Consider the following 25,767-nt stretch of genomic DNA (forward strand, 5'->3'; position numbering starts at 1 on the left):
TTTTATGGCTGCTTTGCATAAGAAGCCCTTAAGATATTTGGCACTCAGCCTGGAGTTTGAGCATGAATATTATATTTTTCTTGATTCTTATTGCCTCCTGATTTTAATAAGTAGCTGGCTGTTCCTACAGAGCCAAATAATCACTTTCATTGTTCTGTCCAAGAATGTTATTAGATTGGGTTTATTTACAAAAGTCTGTGAGAAATAATATTCAGTTTTTGTTTTAAAGACCCGTTATTAACAACAACAATAAAGGTCTTCCTTTCACGATAGTTCAGCCTTCTCATTGGTTCATATTCTAAGGGTACCTCAGGCGAACTGTGACTAAGTGCTCTAAGGAAAGTACTGATTGCCAGCCTGGTACCATGAAACTCTTCTCTGGGGTTTTCATTAATGATCAGAGCAACGCAAATGATGGGGAGTTGGACAAAAGTTACAGAATTTTTGAGATGAAAATTTTATCTAGCCTAGTGCCTTTCTTTTTTCTGATGTGGAAACTGAGAGCCAGGATAGTTGAGTAATTTGCTCAGACTCATACTCTTTATCCCTTCTGACTTCAAGAACCTTATTCCTTTACCTTAGTGCCCCCTTTCAGAACCTCACTTTGAGAACTGTTATATGCCTTTTGGTTGTCACTTTCTACAGCAGCCAGATAGGCAGTCATTGGTTAGAGCGTTTGATCTTTGTCAGAGCCACTCCAATCAGCAGAACCTTAATTCTTGCCCTTTATGTCTTTGTGGTTTAGTGCGCAGGGGATGGGGGCACTAATGGAATATTGCAGTGAAAGAGCCTTTTTCACTGCAATTTTCTAATGAAGGATAATTTCAAAACTTGATAGGTATGATTTTACTTTAAGTAATTTAAGTTTTTTTAAATAGAGTTTTTCTGTTTGTTTTTATTTTTTGTTTGTTTTGAGTCAGGGTCTTGCTCTGTTGCCCAGGCTGGAGTACAGTGGTACAGTCTGGCCTCACTGCAACCTCAACCTCTTGGGCTCAAGCCATCCTCTCACCTCAGCCTCCTGAGCAGCTGGGACTAGAGGCACACGCTACCATGTCTGGCTAATTTTTAAAAACTATTTGTAGAGATGGGGTCTCACTGTGTTGCCGAGGCTGGTCTCAAACTCCTGGGTTCAAGCAATACTCCCCACTCAGCCACCCAAATTGCTGGAATTACAGGCATGAACCACCAAGCCTGGCATAGAGTTCTTTTTAATTGATAATAGATAAACTTGTAATTATTATGAACCAATCTCTTAGTTTTATGTGTATGTGTATATATATATACACACACACACACACACTGTCTCATTTAATTTTAAAATAATGAAAAACTATTCTTAAATGAGATGTGAAACTGATACTGTACCTAGAACTTTTCTTTCAAGCCAAGGTAGTAGCTGTACTTACAGCACTTTTTCTGAGCATCTCATCAGAATATTATTTTATAATATCAGGTGTTATTTAATAACATTGCTTCTCCCTTCACCCCTTCATTAGTCCCCTACTACCTCCATTGTGAGGGGCCATCCTTTTACCAGAACTAATTCCTACACCTCCTTTATCTGGAAAATGTATCTTGCCATTACTTGAGATGAGTAAAATGAGTGTATCATCACCAGCCCTGCCAGGCCTAAAAGCAAACTTAGGCATTGTATTCACGGCAATTGAAGGGAAGTTTTTTAATTTTAATTTTTAAAAGTAGCCATCTGATTCTTTGATGTAAAAATCAACCTGGCAATGAATTCAGCACAGTCTGATGTGTTATTAGGTAGACTGTAATTTAAAGCTGATACTAGATGTTACATAGACAGGAACTACATGGCAAGTGAGTTTCATGTTTTATTTGTAGAAATCTGGGCACCAAATGATCTGGCACTGGTTGGAATGTTTTATTAACCCTATTTGCATTTTGATTGCTACTATATGACACTTACGATCTCATTATTATTACTTTTGATAATATATTTTTAGGCCAACCTATCTATAAAGAACCTTCATATGAAAAGATGTTTTCACTAATTGTATCCTGTCTAACACACAATATGTTATGCTTTGTAACTTAATATAAGGGAGCAATTTTTAAAGTTTTCTTTATCCCCTAACTGGACCTCTCCATTAGATAATTCTAATCCATTGGGTAATTTTAGTATTACCCACTTAGAAAATGTTTTGTTTTGATATTACCAAAGGGTTTTGGGAGAAAGCATGTGGCCAAGATATCTACATTTACTGTTACAGAGATATACCCTCGGTATTGGAGACAAAAGAGACAAAAGATGTTATTTGTGACCTACTTACTTGTTTTCTAGAAGTAAAATTTGGCTTCACTAATGCTGGAAGACATACAGAATTAGTGTGCTTGACAAAAGGATCTCTTGTTCTTTTGTCTGCTGCTGATTAGCAGTTGAAATGTAGTCGTCATTGGAAAATTGACCAATGCTTCCATTACCAAACCACACATGCTTTGCTCTTGGTGCCCTTCTTATGTCCTAGTTTTGATTTTTTTTCTGCCCCCTTACCTACCCCATTCACTTATGTTTATAAAATGGATCTAAAGATTTGAGATTTTAGGAAAAGTTTTCTTCATTATGGTATATGATATTCAGAAATACGCATTGTGTGGCAAATAGCAATCTGTATTTCGTAGGATTGGTGGTAGGTAGGTCTGCCATTACCTTCTTATTTTACTTCATCCTCCTCCCACCCGCCTTTCTCCTCCTTATCATCAGGATCATCATGATGGTCATCATCATCATGTGAATCTTTGGGAAACTTCCTAGGTACTGAAGTGAAATTCACCTTTAAAAAATGTGTTCCATATACTTTTCTTCCTGTTTTTTTTTTTTGTGATTATTTTTTCTTATTTGAATTCCCTCACAGCTATAGTCCTATCTGAAATAGTCTATGTTAAATAGGTTCCTTATAGCTTGTGTTCTTTTTTGCATGTGTTAATTAATACTTGGTTTTCTGTGAATTTCCTTTGTATTTCTTGTTTTCATCTGTATGAATTCTATATGAATCACTATATGAATTTCTATTTCTTTCTTATTGTTTCCCCCAAATCAAAACATTTGTTGAGGGGTCAGTAAAGTAAAATGCTACAGAGTTTATGTGTATTTGGTTATTTGTTGTCTTGAATGTCAGGAAGTTTATATTTTATTTAGTTGGAAGACATGATGGATAAGCTGTGGATAAGTACATAAATACATAAATGTCTATACATATTGGATAGTTTACTGTTGCTGAAGGCTTGTTTCTTAATCCCTCCAGGAAAGAAAGGAGAGGCTATCCAAATTTGAATCTATTCGTCATTCAATTGCTGGAATAATTAGGTCTCCAAAATCTGCACTGGGCTCTTCAGCAGTAAGTAGGATTAACTCTCTGTGCTACTGAAAATGGTCATTGTCTAGCTTCTTTCTGATGCACTAATGAATATATATATATATATATGTGTGTGTGTGTGTGTGCGCGCATATATATGTATATACATATATAAATTTGCACTTACAAATGGAAAGATAAGTGTATAATTTAACTTTTTGTGTGCATATGCATCTGTCTATATATGTATATAGTAAAATCCCATGTAACATTGACATAGGGAAGACAGAAATAAACTTGAATTATAGGCTTCCTTTACAATATACAAATAATTATGAGAAACATTTTATGTACTTTGAGGTCTTACTGGAAGAATAGTATAAACAATTCTAGTGAAACATAACCTTTTTACAGTAGGGATTACTATGTATATTTTTAAAATGTATTTGTTTATATGTATATTTATATTTTAAAGAACATTTTGATTATAAAATTGAAGTCTGATAGATTAATCATTGAAATGTGGGTTTGGCATATCACAGTAGTGCTAGAGTATTAGTTATCTTTAGTAACAGCAGTTTGGCTATCTCATACACATGAACAAACACACAGAAGGGTTTCTCTAAAGCATTAATCTTATTTGGAGAAGGAGTTTTTTTTTCCCCCTCAAATACACACAGGCACTCCAGTGTATACACCCCTAACAAGTACTAGTCTAATTCTGGTCCTGATGGATTTACCTACACTGGATATTTCACATAAATAAAATCATACAATATGTGACCTTTTGCATGTAGTTTCTTTCATTTATAATTCTTCCAAGGTTCATCCATGTCATACAATGTGACAGTACTTCATTCCTTTTTGTGACTGGATAATACTCCATGGTATATATTTACCACATATTGTCTATCTATTCATCAGCTGATGGACATTTGGTTGTTTCAGCTTGTTGGCTATTATAAATAATGCTGCTATGAATGTTCGTTTTCAAGTGTTTTTATGTGTATATGTTTTCAGTTCTCTTGGGTGTGTACCCAGGAGTAGAATTTCTGGGTTATATGGTAATAATTCTCTATTTAAGCTTTTGAGGAACTGCCAAACTGTTTTTCATAGTAATTGTACCATTTTACATTCCCATTAGCAATATATGAATATTTTGATTTCTCCACATTCTTGCCAACAATTGTTATTTTAAATGTTTTCATGTTATAGGCATTTTAGTGGGCGTGAAGTAGTATCTTACTGTAGTTTTAATTTCCATTTTCCTAATGACTAATGATGTTGAGCATTTTTTCATGTTCTTATTGGCAGCTTATATGTGTTCTTTGGAGATGTGTTTATTAATATTCTTTGCACATTTTAAAATTGCTTATTTATTATTGAGTTGTAAGAGCATATATTCTGAAAATAAGCTTCTTATACATATAATCTACAAATGTTTTTTCTCACCCTTTGGATTTTTTTTCACTTTCTTGATAATGTCCTTTAACACACCTAAGTTTTTTATTTTGATGAAGAGCAATTTATTTTTTCCTTGACTGTGTGTGCTTTTGGTGTCAAAAAAAAATTGTCTAATCCAAGGTTATGCTGATAATTCATCTTTGTTTGTTTTCTTCTTAGAGTTTTATTCTTCCACTTATATCTTTGTTTATTATTAGTTAATTTTTGTATATGGAGTGAGGTACAGGTTCAAATTTTTATTTATTTATTTAATTAATTTATTTTTGAGATGAGGTTTCAGTCTATTACCCAGGCTGGTGTTGAGTTCCTGAGCTCAAGTGATCCTCCCTCCTCGGCCCCTCTAAGAGTTCAAATTCATTCTTTTGTATATGGAAGCATATTTAACTTAAAATCTTTAAAATGCAATAAGTATGAATCACTGTTTATGCAAATAAACATACAAAAATTAGAATGTTAAAGCATAATTTTAGATAAAGTAAAGCAAATGCATTATATATAGGAAAATGAAATTAGAATTAATCACAATGGTATTTTTACTGGACGTGACATAACGATTTACCTCTGTTTTTAACAGTATCTTTAAAATGTAGAGCTCCCTTTAAAGACAGTCTAATGGAATGCTTAGATCAACAGTCTTGATAGAAGAAAGAACTTAAGACTTTAGCTGATAGCAGAATTTGTTTTCATCTGAATATGGTATTTGATGTCATCAGATGTTTAATATTTATTGTTATGATCAGAATAATATTTTAATATGTTATATCAGCTACAAGCACGTGCTATCCTTTCCAGTGTACCAAAGGGGTTAAAATCCTTATTATTAGTATCTCAGATTACTGAGGCTACAGTCACATCTAGCATCTTCCCATCTTAAGGAGGTTATAATTTTGCATTGAGAACTATTTTTCAGAGACTGCTTCTGAAGCCAAGGCCTAGAGATGTTAGACAGTATTAATTACATATTTTAAAAGCCTACTGGCAATCATGAGGGTCCATTCCAACTGAAAGTCTTTCAAACCATATTATATTTAATGAGATCTGTTCCAGTCATGTCAAGAATATTGCCCTTTTTCTAGGGCCATCTATCTACTGCAGAATTTCTATAATGAGTGGCTGAGCAAATCGCTTGTTCCAGCTTACAGCCACTCATGAATACTAGTTGTATCACTGATATATGGAGTAAATAATGCTCGTCTGATAGTAGCAGTCTTTGAAAAATATTCTTTAAAACAAAAATAAAGCACATTTTGGTTCAAATGGTTTGTTCTTTATATAGATATCAGAAGAATTATTAAATTATTCAACAGCAGTCTCCTTAAAATTCATATTTTCTACACTCTATTGACATGGATGCTATTTCAATTTTAGAATTACTTTGTACTAGAATTTAGAAAATCAAAATATTAGAAAATAAAAATGTGCTTCCTTTATATAGAGTAATATTGTAAGTAAGATTTGCTTGCTTGCTTGCTTTTTAGAAACATCATTCAGTTATGTTAAGTTGTACATCATTTGTAATATAGTGTTATAATGCTTGGCTTCCACCAGTGGCATAGGGGAATGTAGCTATTTTCGTGCATGATGTGAACTATTTGTATTTTTTAGTGTTCTCTTTTGAGTCTAGAAAAGTGGCCTTGTACTTCCTTTAATCAAGGCATGTTGTTAAGTTCAGGTTAAATAGTATACATTTTAAATATATCAGTTGTCTTCTGTTATTCTTAAGGTCTTAAGTTGCATTTTCCCCCCATTTATTAATATGTAATAGAGTGATAAACAAGGGAAAATAAAGATTTTTTGCATTCTATCACTCTCATACACTGAATTCTGTCATGTTTAGGAAAATTAAGTTTTGAATCACTTGCAGTATTACATGTAATTTTTCTAAAAGGACTTATTGAAATTGATATTCTATAATTTGTACTGTAATGGAACAAATCTATTGTTTATATGTTTGCTGAAATGCTTAAAACAGGTGACAGAGATCATGTCAGACTGATACTAAGTTTACACAGGCAATCCCAACTTGATGATAAATGTTTACATTTACTGAAATATGGTTGCATATTGACATATTGCAATGATATGGTTGTAGTTTTAGTTGCAATGTGTGATAAGATTTTAGCATTGAATATAGTTAATTGATGAAAATGTGTTCTTATTGATATTGTGGCACATTTTATATGTAAAATATATGGGTTTAAGGAAAGAATATTTGATACCGAATAAATGAAACTATAGCAAAAATGTGTTAAAATGATGAGAGAGGATGAGTGAGAGTCACAGGCACAATCATAAAAGTAACTGGGTAAAAAGAATAAAGAGAGAAAAGCATGTTATTACCAATAAATGATGAGTAAGGGAACAAAAGAAGCCGGCAAAAAAGAAGTCGGAGGAAACCCGAAGGTACTGAAGGAAGCACAACTGTTAGAAAGAAAGGAAGGTAAAATAAAATATATATTTTGCTAAAGATAGTGTCCCTTATCAGAGACCCAAGAAGGGGTACAAAAAGACAGGCCAGGAAATGGGAAGCTGTGGAGGTAACCTGATACTTGAGTTTGGCTTAGTTGTCTATTTTTGTTTAATACAAGTTTTAGAAAGAATTGTGTACTAATGCTCATCTCTGATTAACATGTAATTCTTTATAGTTACTATCCTAGAGAACAGTTTTATTGTTAGCTAGAAACCAAACAAATTCAAATTCTCAAATATTGTAGTACAAAAAATTGTTAAGGAATTTATGAATAAATATTTTACAGCTAGTTTCATTATAGAATGTAAATATTAGGTGAAGTATCTTTTTTTGGTTAATGATACCAGTACATGAAAAAACTGCCAATTCAGCTTTACTGCTAAAAAATTAGAATTTGTAGAATTAAAGATAGTCATTTAGTGCCAAAGACAGAACCACTATTTTAACTAATTTACATCCTGTTTGTCTAGCCTGAACACAAATGATCCTGAGGTACAAATATTCGGAATATCTTATTTTTCATTATTTTAAAATTAATTCAATAGATTCAAACGGTAACTATTTAGAAATTTTTAAAAAACTGGAAGGGAGAACATTATTTTTTGTTTTCATTTTATATTAAACATTTAGTATATCTGTACAAATAAAAAAATTATGTTCGACTATCAAACTAGAAATGGTATAAAATACACTTTCCTATGTATGATTACATTTCCCTTTCACTGCAAATAATTTTTACTACCACCAGGCACATTCGGTAGACTAGTGTTTTCCATCTTTTGTAAACAGTTGATTTCTCATCCCCTCCCAAAATTCCTAAGTAATACATAGCTTTAAAATAAAAGGGGTCCTATGGAATTAAAAAAAAAAAATTTATAGGGCCAGGCGTGGTGGCTCACACCTGTAATCTCAGCACTTTGGGAGGCTCAGGCAGGCAGATCATGAGGTCAGGACTTTGAGACCACCCTGGCCAACAGGGTGAAATGCCGTCTCCACTAAAAGTACAAAAAATTAACCAGGCAGGGTGGTGCGTGCCTGTAATCGCAGCTACTCGGGAGGCTGAGGCAGGAGAATCACTTGGACCCAGGAGGCGGAGGTTGCAGTGAGCAGAGATGACGCCATTGCACTCCAGCCTGGGTGACAGATCAAGATTCCATCTCAAAAAAATAAAAATAAAAATAAATTTATAGAGATAGGGCCTCACTATGTTGTCCAGGCTGGTCTCGAACTCCTGACTTAAGCAGTTCTCCCACCTTGGCCTCCCAAAGTGCTGTTACAGGATAGAGCCACTGTGCCCGGCCAAATCTTAATCTAGTGCCTTAGACTACTTGGCCATGCTACCAGCTGAGTCTTACGGAATTTTTGAGAAATGTTTAAAATCTTGTGAATTACTCTTTGTCACCCTAGTGTATTACTAAACTAGATTTGGAATAACTTATTAATTAGACTATTAAATTAATGTAAATAACTAAATTTACATGAGAATAGAAAAGATAATTAAATATCATTTTTATGTTAAAAATTCAGAATTTAAAAAAGTTTGTGTTGAAGTTTTATTTAGGTTCAAGCTCAGTTAAGGGTTTTACTTGTATATTTTCGACGCTGTTTTATTCTTGTTTTGCTTTTTTCAAAATGGTTTATTGGGCAATTAATTTTAATAGAATCTAGACCAGATATTTTTTAAAAACATTTTTGTTTTTGCCTCCCAAAAAGAAGCTCATCTTGCTACTCAAATGCTTGAGTAAAGGTATACAAATCTTCATTACATACTTGAGAATTAGCCTGGACTAGGGTAAGGAGAAAAAAATAATCTCTTTTTCTTTCCCTAAGAAAAAAATATTTTCAAGTGCTGCCTCCTTATTGCCTTTTCATATAAAATAATCTCTTTAATTTCACTAATTCCAGTATATTTTTGCTGGACTATTCTTTAGGAACAAGATCTAGGGAAAATAACTAATTAAACAGCTAGCCCAATCAATCAGGAAAACTTATTAAATATAACTTATTAACTGTAACTTTTAAAAAGGAGGCTTTGCTCCTACCCCCATATCTGTGGCAAAAATCTCAGATAATTTACCAACAAAGAGAAACCCTGTCTATTGAGGCTGAGAAAGATGGGCTATTTGAGGTAGAAAGCTTCCTTTCATTTGTGATGTCATTATGATGGGCTCTTGGAATGTTGCATTTTTTTTGCTGATGCATCCTACATATATTACTGTCAAGTTTGTAAAATTGTATTGGGATTTCATTGAAATCATATTGATAAAAATATTCCTTCCAGTGCTTCCATAGAAGTCTTTGAAAGACCTGATATACCCAGGCAGGGGATATGTGTGACTTTTCCCTGTGTATGTCTGTGTACATTTGTATATACACACATACACTCACAGTAAATTCAGCTTATATTTCATAACAGTGTTGTATAGGGGATGGGGAATAACAGATCTTTCAGCTTCCCTTCCTACCCACAAAGAAACTAAGAAGCCTATAGAATTGAAGTGTGATCTTTATGAGATAGCAATATAAGTTCGTTACTATTTAGTTTTTTAAAAACAAAACAAAACTCAGATACTTTCCCCAGATGACTTTTTCCCCCATACATATTCTTCATCATATGTTTAAATGAATTTCTTGGAATGCTGGCTGAGCTTTTGTACTTCATATACCTTTCCACCTTGATTAATTCATCGAACTCTGCATTCTCTCAGTTGGAAATAAATGCAAATTTGGAAGGATAGATTGGCTAGGACAAGAAATCAACAGGTAGCATCCTTGTTTGGGATGCTTTCCTGTTATGTAGACCTTTTAGAGAGACAGTGATTAAGTCCTTTGTAAAGATGTTACATTGACTTTCTTGTATTCAGTAATAACTGTTGAATAAATAAGCACTTTTGCTATTGGTGAGACAGAAATATTTCTATTATAGTAAAAATTTTAGAATTTACTCTAGATGCGCTATGATAAATTTTAAAATAAAATTTTTGGTTATAAAAATAGAAAACATTTGATTATTTTTACTTCTTTGATAATTGTAAATTATTAGTATCAGTATATACAAAAAGTTAATTTTGTGTAGATTATGCATTTGTTTTTAAAAGCAATATTCTTTTACCTCATATAGTCGTGGGTAGGTCTTTAGATAAAATTGCTCTTTAAAACAATTTTTGGGAATACATTAAAACATTTTTTGAAATAAAATATTTATCATATATGTTAAATATGATATAATATTATTTGTCACAGTTTGCATGAAAATTAAAAGACTTAGTTTACCAAAACTTCCATGTATAGTCACAACCGGAATATATTTTAAAAGTTTAAAATGTTATTTAATACAAGTGGAAGAAGTAAGAATCAGAATGTAGACTCTTCCTTGAGGTCTGTTTGGGACTTCTCAAGTTTTTATTGTTGTTTTGTTTTGTTCTTTTAAGCAACAGAATGAGTTTGGATAATATGAAATAGAACTTTGAGCAGTAAGTTTTGGGTCTCTTCAGTGGTACAAAACGATGAAGGCTATGTTAAAAACCAGTTTTTACTTACTACAAAATTACCATACTTTGGCCCTACCTAGAATTTATATCAGCCTATAAAACTTCATATATGAATATTTGCCTTTCATTTATTATTAATTCTGGTTTTTCCAATTTATAAATTACTTTCTCATGAGGCATTGTGCATATTGTATTTTGAGAACCTTAAAAGTTAGTTCAGATTACCACAGCTTATCCACATAGTACTCTCTCTATCTGGAGCAGTTTAGTTCCTGTGTGCCATAAAAACAACAACAACATCAACAAGACTTTTACTTGTAATCAGAAAATGTGATTTAATCTACTATCAGCACATTTCAAGGAAATACAGTCATCTCTTAAATTATCTCTGACTTGGTGTTAGCATTTGGCCTCTTAAAATAACAGAGAATTTGCTTTCTCTACCATGCTTATGGTTTATAACCACTCCTTATCTTTGCCATGTGTTTGTAATTGCATGTTGGTGGTTTTCAGTGATGTTATTTCTCCTAGGGCTTTATCTACCATTGCTTTGTAGAAGCAGGGCCAGCCATGTGGCAGAGGTAATGGTTAAGGAAGTCAGGTGAGGGAAGATAAGGACAGAAAGGCACAGCAGCAAGGCAGCATCAAATAAAACCTGAGATAGTGCTCCTGGAATGTATGACACTGCTGAGAACCTCTGTGATCAAGAGTTAATTACATAAAAAAGAAACAATTCAACTTTTCATTTACATAAAAATTAAGTTGTTTTGTGATACATTTCTGTTAATTCCCTCTTTTTCTTCATAATTTCTCTGGTTGATAATTTTAGTATATAGATTTATTTTAGGACATGGTGAATAAGATTATCAATGCTAACTCTAAATGCTAATATTGTGTCTACCTTTGTATGATAGATAAAACAAAGTGTTGAAGCATATGTATTTGTGGTAAACTTCAGCACCAGTACTTCAAAAGATATTTTAGGTTTATTGTATAACTTTTAATTGGTCAATTAAAGGGAGGAACATTTGTAAGAAGCCTTTATAGTTGCTATGAATTTTATTAGAAAATAATCAGTATTTTCTCTAATTTAGTTTTTTTTTTTTTTAATATTTGTTTAAGCTTTCTGATATGATCTCCATCAGTGAGAAGCCTTTGGCAGAACAGGACTGGTACCATGGTGCAATTCCCAGAATAGAAGCTCAAGAACTGTTAAAAAAACAAGGAGACTTTTTGGTGCGAGAGAGTCATGGGAAACCTGGTGAATATGTCCTTTCTGTATATTCTGATGGACAGAGGAGACATTTTATCATACAATATGTTGATGTACGTTTCCAGTTTAGTTCATATGTATATTTTGATGTAGTTCATTGTGGTACAATTATATTAAAATAATGAATGGTTTGTGATAAATGCCTGCAACACATGAAATTTAGCACTTAATTTTTTTCTGAATTTCTTAAATACAGTGCTTCAAAATGTACTAACATTTAAATATGTTTAAGGAAACATGTATTTAGTAATATTTTAAATTAAAAATAATGTTTATAAAATCAAAGGATATAGCTATTTAAATATGTTGTTAAATTTGAACATTAAAGATATTTTGAATTAAAACTAAAAACAATGTGATTATTATAAATTTTTTTCTAGAGAAACTTAAGTTTATGAAAATTATACTTTTGAAATTGGAGCTTGGAATTGTTTTCAGAATGGTGCCATGAAAGATTTTTAAGAAATATTTTATTGAATAGTGATCATAAAATTTCTTAATGAATGGGATGATGGTTGAATTGGTTTTTATAGCTAAGCTGTTGTTTATTGGCATTAATAATGAATAGAAATTAATGAAGAATTAAAAATAATCTATTTACATTGATTATTCTAATGCTAATTTATTTTTTGAAACTTAAGTATTGCTAAACTACTTTCTATGTTTGTTACATTTCTTTATTGAGCCTTAAACAGATGAAGAGTAATTTCAAAATTTAACTTTACCCACTAAGGAATTTTAATGTTTTTGGCATATGAAGGAATTGATGCCTCTGTTTGTTTTCCATTCCTATCATTTCAAATGGCCTGCATTTTCAAGATTGCTATCCACAGGATTTCATTTTATGTCGAGAGACTAGGGTGATACTAATTGCCTTACAAAAATTGAACCATGATCATTAGATGAACCTGAGGGCTTAGATAACTTAGTAACAGGTATATGTACACACACATGCACGTGCACACATACATCTCTTAATAAGTTTATATATATATAAAATGTGTCTTTTTGAGCTGACATTCACATACCATACAATTAATCATTTTAAAATGTAGGATTCAGTGGCATTTAGTACATTTACATCTCGTAGTTATAGCTAAATGAAAGTAGATACCATTCAAATAGGTTAAAAGGAATATATCCATTAAAGTATTTCCACTATCATAATGTTCACACTATTCGTTAATTTTTCATAGTATTCAGACCTCAACTTGATAATCATATTTTCCCACATTCATACATCTAACCTACTGTTTTGGAAACTATGTTGTTTCTAATGATGTGTCATTTTTTATTTCCTTGGCAAACTCTTTTGTAATTTGTATATGCCTTTAAGTTGTGGATTTAGATAACCTACCCTATTACAATTTGTGACCATATTGCCAATATTTATTACATGGTATGAGAATTGTAGAAGGAAAGATTGTAGGTAAAGTATAAACTCGTTAACCACAACTTATATGAATGTTTCATTTTATTTTCTAAGCTCTAAAAGTAACTATTTTTGAAATATGTATTATGTGAAACTGAAATATTTATCTTATTATCACTTCTAGTTTAAATTGTAACTGTAAGTATTTAAATTAGCATTCTTAGAAACAAAAAGGAAAGGGTCAGTGTGCAAATTATTGCTTGTTTTTAATATTGCCATTTTAAGTGGCTAAAATGAACAATATAATATATGCTAAAAATAAGAGGTTACGAGTTCACATTTGATAGTTTTATCTGGTTTCCTTCTGTCACTGAAATTTTTCAAATATCTCTGTTAAAGATGAGAACATTTATTTTTCACTAAATGCCTCAGGTTTTCTGCTGCCTAATTTTATTCTAGTGAGTTTTTGCTGTATAGTGTTGAGCTCTTGAAGCAGTTGCAAACAGTTTAAGATGATATAGACAGTTTTAATTCTTTTTCATTTTGTGCAGGTGAATCTTCCATGAGCTAAAATTATCCTATTTATTTCCTCATATACCTGTTGACTAGAAGGGGTCAATAAATGGAGAAATTCGTTAACAGATATTTAATGAGTTCCTACTGTATTCTCATGAAGGAGTTTTTATTATACAAGCTGTAAATAAATGAGTCAACAAGTGTTCCAAGAGAAGAGGTTATAAAGTAATACAAGATTTTAGAGGAGTTAAAAATATTAAATAGTAGATCAATAAAAAGAGCACTGAATTTGGAGTTGGAACACTTGGCTTTCAGTCCTAGCTCTGTCGTTACTTGTTCTGTGGTTTAGGAAATAAAGAGGGTTAATATCTTAAAGAGTTTTTGCGAGAATCAAATCAGTGAATACATACTTTGCAGGATGTGAAATTAAATAAACCAATAAGGCAGCATAGAAGTGAATACTGGAAAGCTCATGTACTTATGCATTCATGCATTCAAGACATTGAATACAACATTTAATACAAAGTATAAATAGACATTTCTCCAAAAAGTTGTACAAATGGCCAATAGGTATTATGAAAAAATGCTCAGTATCACTGATCATCAGAGAAATACAAATCAAAACCACAATAAAACATCATTTTATCCCAGTAGGATGGCTATTATTAAAAACACAAAAAAATAATAAATGCAGGCAAGGACATGGAGAAAAGGGAACTCTTATACACTGTTGATGGGAATGTAAATTAGTAAATTCATTATGGAAATCAGTATGGAGATTTCTCAAAAAGCTGTGATAGAACTGCCATATGATCTAGCAATCCCACTACTGGGTATTTATCCAAAGGAAAATAAATCAGCATACCAAAGGGATACCTTTACTCCCATGCTTATTGCAGTACTATTCACAGTAGCAAAGATAAGGAATCAGTCTGTGTCCATTAACGTTTATTATTTGTCTGGTGATTTGACAAGTGAATGTGTGCCAGTACATGTACCGTATACTGGGTAAAGTGGTTTGCATGTTAGTAGTTATTCAACTCTTTTACTCTGTGAGGAGGTACAAATATTATCTCTGTTTCACTAAGGAATAAGCTGAGACACTGAGAGATCTTGCTCAGTGTTTTGCACACCTAGAAACATATATTATTAGAAATAGATTAGTACCTTCAGTGTGAAATATTCTTAAGGATCAGTGCTAATATATCATAGGAGGTCTGCCTACTATGTACAAAAGTTCTTTAGGCAGTGAATTAACAACTGCTTTGAACTGATTCAAACACTAACTGCCCTTGAGTTGATTTATTCTCCATAGTTAAGTGTTAAAGTAAATGAATGCGTATTTGTTCATTACTCGATGAAACAGAAATATTCATTTAAAAAGTTTTATATAAATTAAATTTTGATACATTCAATCTTTTTTATTTTATAGTATGGAAAAAGAGCTTTGAGTTTTTAAACTTTCAGCTGGGAAAGTAATCTTCCAGTAATGCAAGTAAGGTCAGAATTTAGTTAGTTTTGAAAGTTCTTATTTCTTCACCGCATTTTCTTAAAATGGGAGTACTCCCATATCTGTATTTGTATATATCTCCTGGGTATGAGAACTATCAGTTGGAAGCTTTTGTTACATTGCCTTGCAGTGCTTCTTGCGTTGAAAAATATGGCCAATAGGGTATTTTTGATTTGCCAGGTTTATTGCTATCAATTTATCCATATGACAACCTACTCATAGGCCAATTTGAAATATGAAAACAAGAAAAAAGCGGTCTTGGAGGAGTTTGGGGAAAATCGCACCTTACCTGGTGATATGCAATTAAAAAATGCTAAGATATGAGTGTGTTGATATCTACAGTTTTGTCACTGGTGCATTTTATTTCTTTATACAAGATGTGTGAATGAGTGTTTTTGGTAATTAATAATAAATGAATACTCCACTACAGAAAGCAAACTAATACTGTATCAACAGATAGAAAATAAATGATCAGATGTATTAAAATATTTACCATCAGATTGAATATCTTTCCTTATATTTTTGGCATTTTTGATATTGAAAGTTTTATCAAATGGAACACATATGTAGACATATGTAAACATGTATCTTGTCCAGTAACTCAGGTGTATCCCATGCTTTGTTTCCTTTGGTTAGCATTTTAGCAAAATGCATTTCAGGTCTGTTAGATTTTTTATTTTTCAACAATTTGAATTAGATTTAAACATTGTGAAAATTGATTTATCTGTCACAAGGTAGAATTTTAAAACATGTCAGAGTTTTATTTATCTATTTATATTTTTATTATCTTAACCATTTTTAAGGGTATAGTTCAATAGTGTTAAGTATATTCACATTGTTGTGCAATTATAGTTTTTTTAAGAATGGAATCTAATTTATCAATGAATGTAGATTTTCTAAAGCAATGTCTTCACATGTATTCTACCTTATTGTTCTCTCTCCAGAACATGTATCGATTCGAGGGCACTGGGTTTTCAAACATTCCTCAACTTATAGATCATCACTATACAACAAAACAGGTCATCACTAAGAAGTCAGGTGTAGTTCTGCTGAATCCTATTCCTAAGGTCGGTGCTTATATACTTTTTTGTCTGTTTGTTTTAAAAGAATTTTTGGTGAGTTAACATTTCCAACAGTAAATAAAATTCTTAGGTTATATGCTAGTAGTTCAGAAAAAAAGAATGTTTTGTTTTTGTTTTTCTAGCTTTTATTACTAATACAATTGAAACATGAAATTTCCTTGATTTTATTAAGATGAGCTGCTTTCTTATTCAGTATTTGCTAGTATACAAATGGCTTGGTTTTTTTCCCCTTTCCTAGTTTTTCTTCAGACTTGAGGCTTTTCTTCACTTTATAAGATTCATACTTTGAAAGGTTCAGGTTATAAAAGATTCTAAGTTGTATAAGTCAAAGAAAATGTCTAGCAATTAGGAATAAATTAGGGTTTTAATTTGTGATGTTACATTTACAATGTATTATAAGATATTGGAACTATTAAAAACTAGTCTACTCTTCACAGAAGCAGTAAATCAGAACTTATGTATGTGGAGCAAGGTGGTTGGATAAGAGATTGTCTTAGGTCATTTTTACCTCTATGATCTATCACAGAAAACACTACTTACATGTGCTTTACAAGATTTGTTCAATAAAGTATGGGTATGCGGAAGTTTTGTGTTTTAAAGGTAAAATCTTTGGGACTTAAACCGAAGTGGAACAATGGAGCTGACTTAGTTTCTGAGCTCTTTTGATGTTTCAGGAGTTGGGTTGGTATTGGCAAGAGCTCTTTCCTTTCAGGACTGTTTAATATGAAAAACAGCGTAGAAATAGGAAAGCCACACAACTTGGTAGATTAATATTTGTTGATATGACTTTTATACATTTAGGGACTGCTTTTAATTTGGAGTAAGTGCCAGTTCCAAGAATGCTGGTACCTAGTCTGGATTTAGTGATTTGGAAATTTAAAAAACAATTATTTTATTTCCTTTTGTTAATCTGGGATATAATATCTATATTTGTACTTTTATTGTACTACTGAGTCTTCACTGAGAGGATGACCTTTAATATTTCTCTCACAGAAGATTTTAACAGTTGTTTGTTAAACATTCTAATTCTCTGGTTAAGGAACTGGCTTTCTTGAACAATTTTCTGTAATTATGAAATTGGCTCATTCTTTGTTAATTTTTTTAATTCATTTTCTACCCTTAATTACCAAAACCATAAAAAATTCTTCTTCAGCCTGAAATAGGTTGTCACATTTTTTCTATAGCAAAATATATATATATCTCTCTCTCTTTCAATATTTCTTCCTTCATCTCTAAATGAATGCTGTTATAGAATTCTAAGATATTTTCTCTTTAGTCAAAGCAATCTATTCTCATGGCTTTATTTACTATTTATACATCAACAATTTGCAAATTTATATTTATAACTCAGATTTCTATTTTCCAAAACTCAAATTGTTCTCCTTTCCACCTCAAACTGAGCTTATCACCTTTAACTTCAAAATTTGTTGTTTCTTTTTAAACAAGGGATGCCACCAAATACCCAGCTTCTCAAGTCATAAATTGAGGGGTCTTCTTTGACATCTCTTTCTTTTACATCACTGCCCTCCCTCTAGCACTCTAGGTTACAATTAAGTATATATCTCTTAAAAATACAAAAGTTAGCTGGGGGTAGTGGCACATGCCAGTAGTCCCAGCTACTTGGGGGGTTGAGATGGAAGGATTGCTTGAGCCCGGGAGGTTGAGGCTATAGTGAGCTGTGATTGTACCACTGCACTCCAGCCTAGGCAGCAGAGTGAGAACCTGTCTCTAAATAAATAAAGTGTTTTGTATGCTTAATTATTCATGTGGAAGTATGAACATCAATTCCAGTATATATCAGTATGAATAAAATTCAGTGCAGGAAGATATTTTTTATCCAGATTAGGTTAACAAAATATACAAATAGGATTTCAGAGATACTGATGTCCCATTTCACAAGTCAACCAAATGTTTGCATTGTCTACAGGCTTCGCCAGGTCTAAATTGGGAGACCAAATCTATAAAAGAAAGAAATAACAATGCAGATATGAGTTTGACTAGGAATACAAAATTTCACATAAAGCTATACCCCTTATAATATAAAATTTGCTATAAAACTTTGATAATAGATTAGATTCTATGGACTATTACATGGTTAATTATTGTTTTTCCAACTCCCAACACTTTGGAATTGATTATCTCACCATCTGATAGAACTAGCTATGAAAATAAATATATACTGGATGCTGTAGAAATTTAAATCGTTATATATGATTTTTTATATGAGGTAGAAATTTAAAGTTTATCTGGCTATTAACCTAAAGTACTAGTATTTGAAATATGCAAATCATTATCTCAGTTTGTTGCAAATATTATACACTGATTTAAAGGATCATCTTACTCTTTTAAAAGCAAATCACAAAGCAGAAGCTTTGAGTTAGATAATTTTCAACTATGAGTGGATAACAAATTGATATGGATTTGTTATGGTGGTAGTATCTGTTACTTATCTTCGTTTGAATTATTTGTACTCTTATAACTGAATCTATTCCTTGATCTAATTTGTGTGAAAGGTAAATGTCTTTGATTATATAATGTGCTGTAAAATATTTAATTTCTGTCTTGCTAGACTTCATTTTTAGCCTAAAGAATTCCACTTTAGTTCATTATAATTTCTATTTCACATTTATTTCTCTTCCCATTTATCTCTGCTCCTACCCATAAAAATATGTTTATCATCATAATGCCTAACTTGAGGACAGAATGGTCAAAGTAATCTCTTCCTTACCTTCACATTTTTATGCACATTCACTCAGAGGTACAGAAAACCAGACAGGATTAAATTGTTTAACTTTCTCACTTTATGAAAACTAGTGGTGCCTGAGCCACCCATCCCTCTCCTTGATTTTTCCTGCACTGCCTTCAGAGCTTGTGTAAACATATGGAAGATGGAAGAAATTTTTGTAAAGAGGGGTTATTAATCACCCGTTATCATCATTCTTACATTAGCAAACAAGTTGGACATGTATATGACCTGTTCTTTACTTAATTCAGTTTCTACTCAAATGTCACTTCATCAGAGAGGCCTTCTCTGACTACCATGTATAAAATAACACATCAAGCCCTTTTGCTCCCCCTTCTTCTGCCTTTATTTCTCTTCGTCATGCTAACATTTAAGTGACATTATATTATATGATGTATTTTTAATCATTTGTCTCTCTTAAGTAAAATAACTTCAATAGGGCCACAGTTGTATTTAACAATTAGTGTAGTGTATTTCCAGTGTCTCGAAGAGTGCTGACCCAGGGTAATGTTCAATAAATATTTGTTAGAGGATTGAATTCACTGAGCAATGGCTAGGAGTCCAGGTAATTGCTGACCTTTTTATACGCATTATCTTATTTAACCTCACATATTCCTATAAAATATTAATAAGAATTGTTGTTAATCTCATATAATATTATTGTTGCTATTATTGCTATAAAATATTATGAATGAAGAGCTAAAGATTAAAATGGTAAATGAATTCCCCAAGAAAACAGAACTGGTTAAGAGGCAGATCTGGAGTTTGAGCCCACGTTCTTAACCACTATCTATGTTTCCAGATTGTAGAGTCTAAATTTTAGAGGCTAAAATAAACTGTTTAATTAATATGAATGTGAGTTTAAGGAAGAGGAAATCTCTTTCATTCTATAAAATATTAACTTGAACAAGATTTTAATATATCAAAAACTATTAGTTTCTATAAAAGAAAAATTACTGAACAATAATATTGGGTAGGGAAAGCTAGGATTTGAGCTAAAATATAGGGATTGGTCAAATATATTTAAGAAAGACATCTAGTTTAACATTTAAATGACACTTTTGGAAGATATTTGCTTTGTTAAGTTTAATATTTCTTCATATTTAGATGTTTTTATGTAAGAAATCGCTTTCTGAATCGAAAGTAAAGCAAAAACGTTTATGATTAAATGTAGATTAGGCCAGGTGCAGTGGCTCGTGCCTGTAATCCCAGCACTTTGGGAGGCCGAGGTGGGCGGATTGCTTGAGGTAAGGAGTTCGAGACCAGCCTGGCTAACAAGTGAAACCCTATCTCTACTAAAAATACAAAAATTAGCCAGGTGTGGTGGCACACACCTGTAATCCCAGCTACTTGGGAGGCTGAGGCAGGAGAATCACTTGAACCTGGGAGGCAGAGGTTGCAGTGAGCTGAGATCGTGCCACTGCACTCCAGCCTGGGCAACAGGGTGAAACTCCATCTCAAAAAACAAAACAAAACAAAACAAAACAAAATGTACATTAGATAGGCAGAGAGCAATTAATTTGAACCTTAGACAACCAGCTTAAATTAAGTAATTGTAATTGTAGCTTTTTACCAGAATGTCATATAGGTTGTCAGAATATTAGAGTCAGATTTGTGACAGGAGAGTAAGTCTCTCTGTGGCTGAAACTACTAACTTGTCCTGGGGAGACAGGTTCATGGCAGCAACGTTCCTGATTATCAGACACTGCAAAGAACAGTTTTTAAGAGAAGAAACTGCACTTTAAATTAAGTGCACTGTTTACATTGTTAGTTTTAGATGATTTAAAGACCATTTTATCTTACATCTGATATAGCTTGCCTTTTCCAATATTACTGTTTAGTAATTTTCATTTTATAGAGGCTTATAATATAGTTTTTGATATGTTGATGTCTTACCAATTCATCATTTTATGAAATCAGTCTTCCTTTTCCTTAAGTCTATATCCATGTTCTTTAATTCATTAAGAGAGATTGTGTAATTTTTAAAATAATTTAATTTTTTAAGAAAGGAATGAAAAATAGATGTGATTCAGTATTCATTTAGTAAATATTTACTTAGTACTCACTCTGTGCTGTGTTCTTTATGTTAGAGTGAATAAATGTTATGAAAATGGAGTAGGGTAAGGAGATAATGAAGTTCTGGACTGTGTTGAGGACAGTGTTTAGGTAGTGTGTGTGTATGTGCATAGAGAGGGCTAATTTTTTAAATATTATCAAAGAAAGCCTCCTAATGAATTTTGGACAGAGACGTAAATCAAAACAAGGAGTTATCTGTGTGGTTGTATAAAGGGGTAATGCTGAAAGGGTTTAGCAGTTAGTACAGCATGTGTACCAACCTATCAGAACAGATGCCAGCAGTAAACAATTCTAAGAGCCATAGAGGTGTTTACTGACTGTATATTCTCCTTGTGTACCTGGGGAAGAGTGTTTCCTGGTGTGATTGAAGAACTACAGAGGTTAGTATGGCTGAAGCAGGGTGGTCAAAAGGGAGAGTGATGGGAGATGAGCGCAGATTTGGATTAATTTAATAATTAATACATATCATCTTAAAAGGCCAGTTTTTCTTTGTATAATTTAAGAAATTCACATCATTTGAGTAGAAATTCAGCATAAAATTTTACAAGTTTTCGTAGTGGGTCTCTTGAAACAAGATTTATGTTTAATAGTGGTAGTGAATTTCAAGGGAGTATATTTAGTAGAATAGGCCATCCAAATAAATTACAGTAAATGCCATGTTTTTATTTCTAAGAACTTTTTTCCCAGTAACATTATTTTTGGAGGCATCTAGTTAGCTGTGCTTTTGCAGTTAATCATTTTATGGTGTCACTTGTATGGGCTTTTCAAAAATTGCTGTGTGTTGAAAATTTGAAAAGACATAAGAGTGATCTTTATTTTTAGCTCTTTAAAATTAGATAATTAAATACCATATCAAATTGGATTTCCAGTCATGGAAACTCACAGTTTGAAAAAAACGTTCTGAACTAGAATACTCACTGTTAAGATTTCTATTTAATTGGCTCTTTTAAATCAATTAATTAGGTCTATTGAGAGTGGAAGAGCACAAAAAAATTACAAAATGTTCTTTTTAGGAGATATATCAGGAATATATAAATCTCCATGTCAGTCTTGGATTTGAGCCACAGAGAATCCATTTTTAAATCCCAGTTTTCACTATTATCAGCCACATCTTCTTAGGCAAGCCAGCCTTCTAACTTCATCTGTGGCCTACAGTAACCTCACTTGTTATAAAAATCATGTGTGAAAATCTCTGTAGTTATATGGTGGAAACTGCAAAATAGCATACAGTTTTTGTTTGAAAGCATTTTTCACAGGACAGATAAATAATTAATAGAAGGAAAATTTGGAGCATTTTAAATTGTGAAAGAAGGAAAAAAAACACTTGAGTACTGTTGAGAATCTACCTCTATTATTTTATTAAATCTTTTCAACAACTGTGAATTTGAGTATTAATATTATCTCCATTATTAGGTAAGGAAACTCAGATATTATAATTTACCCTAAATCAAATTTACTGTAAGTTTCAGAGTTGTTACCTGAAAGGGATTCTGTTCTATTTATCATCTTTTAATTACAGCTCCAGCTAGCATAAATCATAATCTCTACTATCTGATTAATGTCAATAGCTTAACAAAAATTTTTTCTATACTCCAATATTTTAGCACCAGGATATAAATGAACCTAACACCTATGTCCCCAACCCACATGAAAGTCTAGCAGAGACTATAAACATGTTGTGCTAAGGGAAATACAGGGTGATATTTGAATATGTAGTCACTACTTAGTATAGTCTGCAAAGTTAAATTAAGATTGGACTTTAGGCTTGATCTACTTAATAATATAAAAGAACCTTACCATGGTACATATATTTAATAACACCCAGACTGATTTTTAAAACTCTCATCCTCTACCAGCAGATATTTTGAGGAAAAGCAATGCTAGTATCAAAAAATTAATAGACCTTAGAAACCACTGATGTTCCATAAATGATACCTCAAAAGTTTCACATCCATAAGCCTACCTCAGATTTTCTTAAATATCATTATGTTTTTAGTCAGAAGAGCCAGGTTTTCAGTAATTACTTCTATACATTTTTTTTTGCCTACTTTATAAATACTTGAAGGGAAATGGGAATAGGCGGGTAAGGTCTATTAAAAGAATAAGTCATTGGAATTTTTTAATGCAAATTGAAAGGCAGGATTTGACATTTATGGCACAAACATTGCCTGATATGCACCATTTCATCATTTTAAAGTATTTATTATACTTTCTTTTTCTTTTCTTTTTTTTTCGAGACGGAGTTTTGCTCTGTTTCTCAGGCTAGAGTGCAGTGGCATGATCTCGGCTCACTGCAACCTCCATCTCCTGGGTTCAAGCAATTCTCCTGCCTCAGCCTCCTGAGTAGCTGGGATTACAGGCACGTGCCACCACGCTGGGCTAACTTTTGTGTTTTTAGTAGAGACGGGGTTTCATCATGTTGCTCAGGCTGGTCTCGAACTCCTCACCTCATGATCCACCCACCTCATGATCCACCCACCTCAGCCTCCCAAAGTGCTGGGATTACAGGCGTGAGCCACTGCGCCTGGCCAAGTATTTATTATACTTGCTATATGCATGGACTTTTGAAAGCATTTCTACAAATGTACTTTTGTAGAAATGTACAACAAAATGTACAGTATTTCTGATACGAACATGGATGTATGATGTATAATTCTCTCCTCCCCCATTTCTTGTTGGAAGCCATAGAACAGTAACAAAGAGTAACGTACACAGTAACATTGAACAAACAAACATAGAACAAACAAAGCCATAGAACAAAAACAACAAAAATTGGAAAATTCATAAACTGCATTTTTCATGAAACAGGGACTTCAAAGTATATCATAAGGTAGCCCAAAGCACCTTATGACACATGATTTTTCTCAGTCACTTTGTAAGCCACGGACCTTCAGCCGGTGATGCCCCCACCTGGGCCTCACACAGCGACGTTACTTGCTGCAACAGGTGGCCTGCTCACTCGGCCCGCCCAGGCCAACACTGGCTTATGCACCAGCTCAGCCTGCCTGTGTTATAGTTCGTATCGCATTCAACTGTTTCCAAGTTCTTGTTCTGCGTCCAAGAAGAATAAGGATACACTGACAATTGAAGGGTGATGAGGGCAGAGAATAATTTTATTGAGCAACAAAATGGCTCTCAGCAGAGAGGGGACGTGAGAGTGGTCAGCTACCCTGAGTCAGCTGGTTTCTCTCCCAGTGTGGCTGAGTCTGGGACTTCTATGGGCTCAGAATAGGGGAGTGTGTGCTGATTGGTTTGTGAGTATGCAAAAAAGGTTAAAACAAAGGCACCACTGAAAGTTGGGCACGACAGTGTAAAAAACCAATTATGAGGCCAGGCACGGTGGCTCACACCTGTAATCCCAGCACTTTGGGAGGCCGAGGTGGATGAATCACCTAAGGTCAGGAGGTTGAGACCAGCTTGGCCAACATGGTGAAACCCTGTCTCTACTAAAAATACAAAAATTAGCCAGGTGTGGTGGTGGGCACCTGTAACCCCAGCTACCTAGGAGGCTAAGGCAGGAGAATCGCTTGAACCCAGGAGGTGGAGGCTGCAGTGAGCCAAGCCTGGGCGACAGAGCGAGACTCTGTCTCAAAAAAAAAAAAAACAAAAACAAAAACAAACAAAAACCAATTAGGAAAGGGTAGGTATAAGTAAAATAGGTGAAAGGTGGGGATCAATCAGAGGAAAGTGTGCCAAATGGGAAGACAGGTTCTCATTGTGGTCCATAGTTTGACTTGTGGCTTGGCTTTCTGGCTTTAAACTGAAAAAGCCTGGAGGTTTTGGCTTGGAGTTGGGGTTTCACTGGTGACCTGCCCCTATCTGCCTAGGCGATGGTCTGCCTCTTGCTGCTATCACATAGATTGTGGAGAAATCACGGAATAATAAAGTTAAGAGAAGATATAATCAAAGAAACAAGCTGCAATGTATTTTACCACCTCCAACAAAAATTACCTGCTGAAAGTGGCTGGGCACAGTGGCTCAGGCCTGTAATCCCAGCACTTTGGGAGGCCAAGGCAGGTATATCACTTGAGGTCAGGAGTTCGAGACCAGCCTGGCCAACATGGCAAAATGCTTTTTCTACTAAAAATACAAAAATTAGCTGGGCCTGGTGGCGCACACCTGTAATCCCAGCTATTTGGGAGGCTGAGGCAGGAGAATTGCTTGAACCTGGGAGGCGAAGGTTGCAGTGAGCCAAGATCATGCCACTGCCCTCTAGCCTGGGCCACAGAGAGAGTGAGACTCCATCTCAAAAAAAAAAAGAAGAAAAAAGAAAAAAAAATTACCTGCTGAATGTGAAGAATGTACCCTTAAATTCTAAGGCTATATTCCTTGCTTGCAAAAATGGATGTGGGAAAGGGATGAAAGAAATAAAAATTTATGTGATATGTTAATTGATATAGCCAAAACTGCCCTTGGAGAAAAATTCAGAGCCTTAAGTACTTATATTAAT

At 33.2% G+C, this 25,767-nt stretch overlaps 1 protein-coding gene across 23 annotated transcripts in view; it reads left to right on the top strand.

The window, feature by feature from the left end:
- FER (FER tyrosine kinase) overlaps positions 1 to 25,767 on the top strand; it is a 450,919-nt gene that overhangs the window by 194,343 nt on the left and 230,809 nt on the right. For 11 of the 23 annotated variants that reach the window (XM_063724214.1, XM_024247225.3, XM_009240942.4 and 8 more), the window contains 3 exons: positions 3,270 to 3,362; positions 11,868 to 12,071; positions 16,361 to 16,483. In XM_063724214.1, coding sequence (XP_063580284.1) covers positions 3,270 to 3,362; positions 11,868 to 12,071; positions 16,361 to 16,483 — 420 coding nt within the window. Of the gene's footprint in view, positions 1 to 3,269; positions 3,363 to 11,867; positions 12,072 to 16,360; positions 16,484 to 25,767 lie in introns of those variants that run through there. The other 12 variants (XM_063724217.1, XM_054556495.2, XM_063724219.1 and 9 more) reach the window with 5 other exon arrangements.

This window comes from Pongo abelii, chromosome 4 (genome assembly GCF_028885655.2).
Source record: "Pongo abelii isolate AG06213 chromosome 4, NHGRI_mPonAbe1-v2.0_pri, whole genome shotgun sequence".
NCBI classification, from domain to species: domain Eukaryota; kingdom Metazoa; phylum Chordata; class Mammalia; order Primates; family Hominidae; genus Pongo; species Pongo abelii.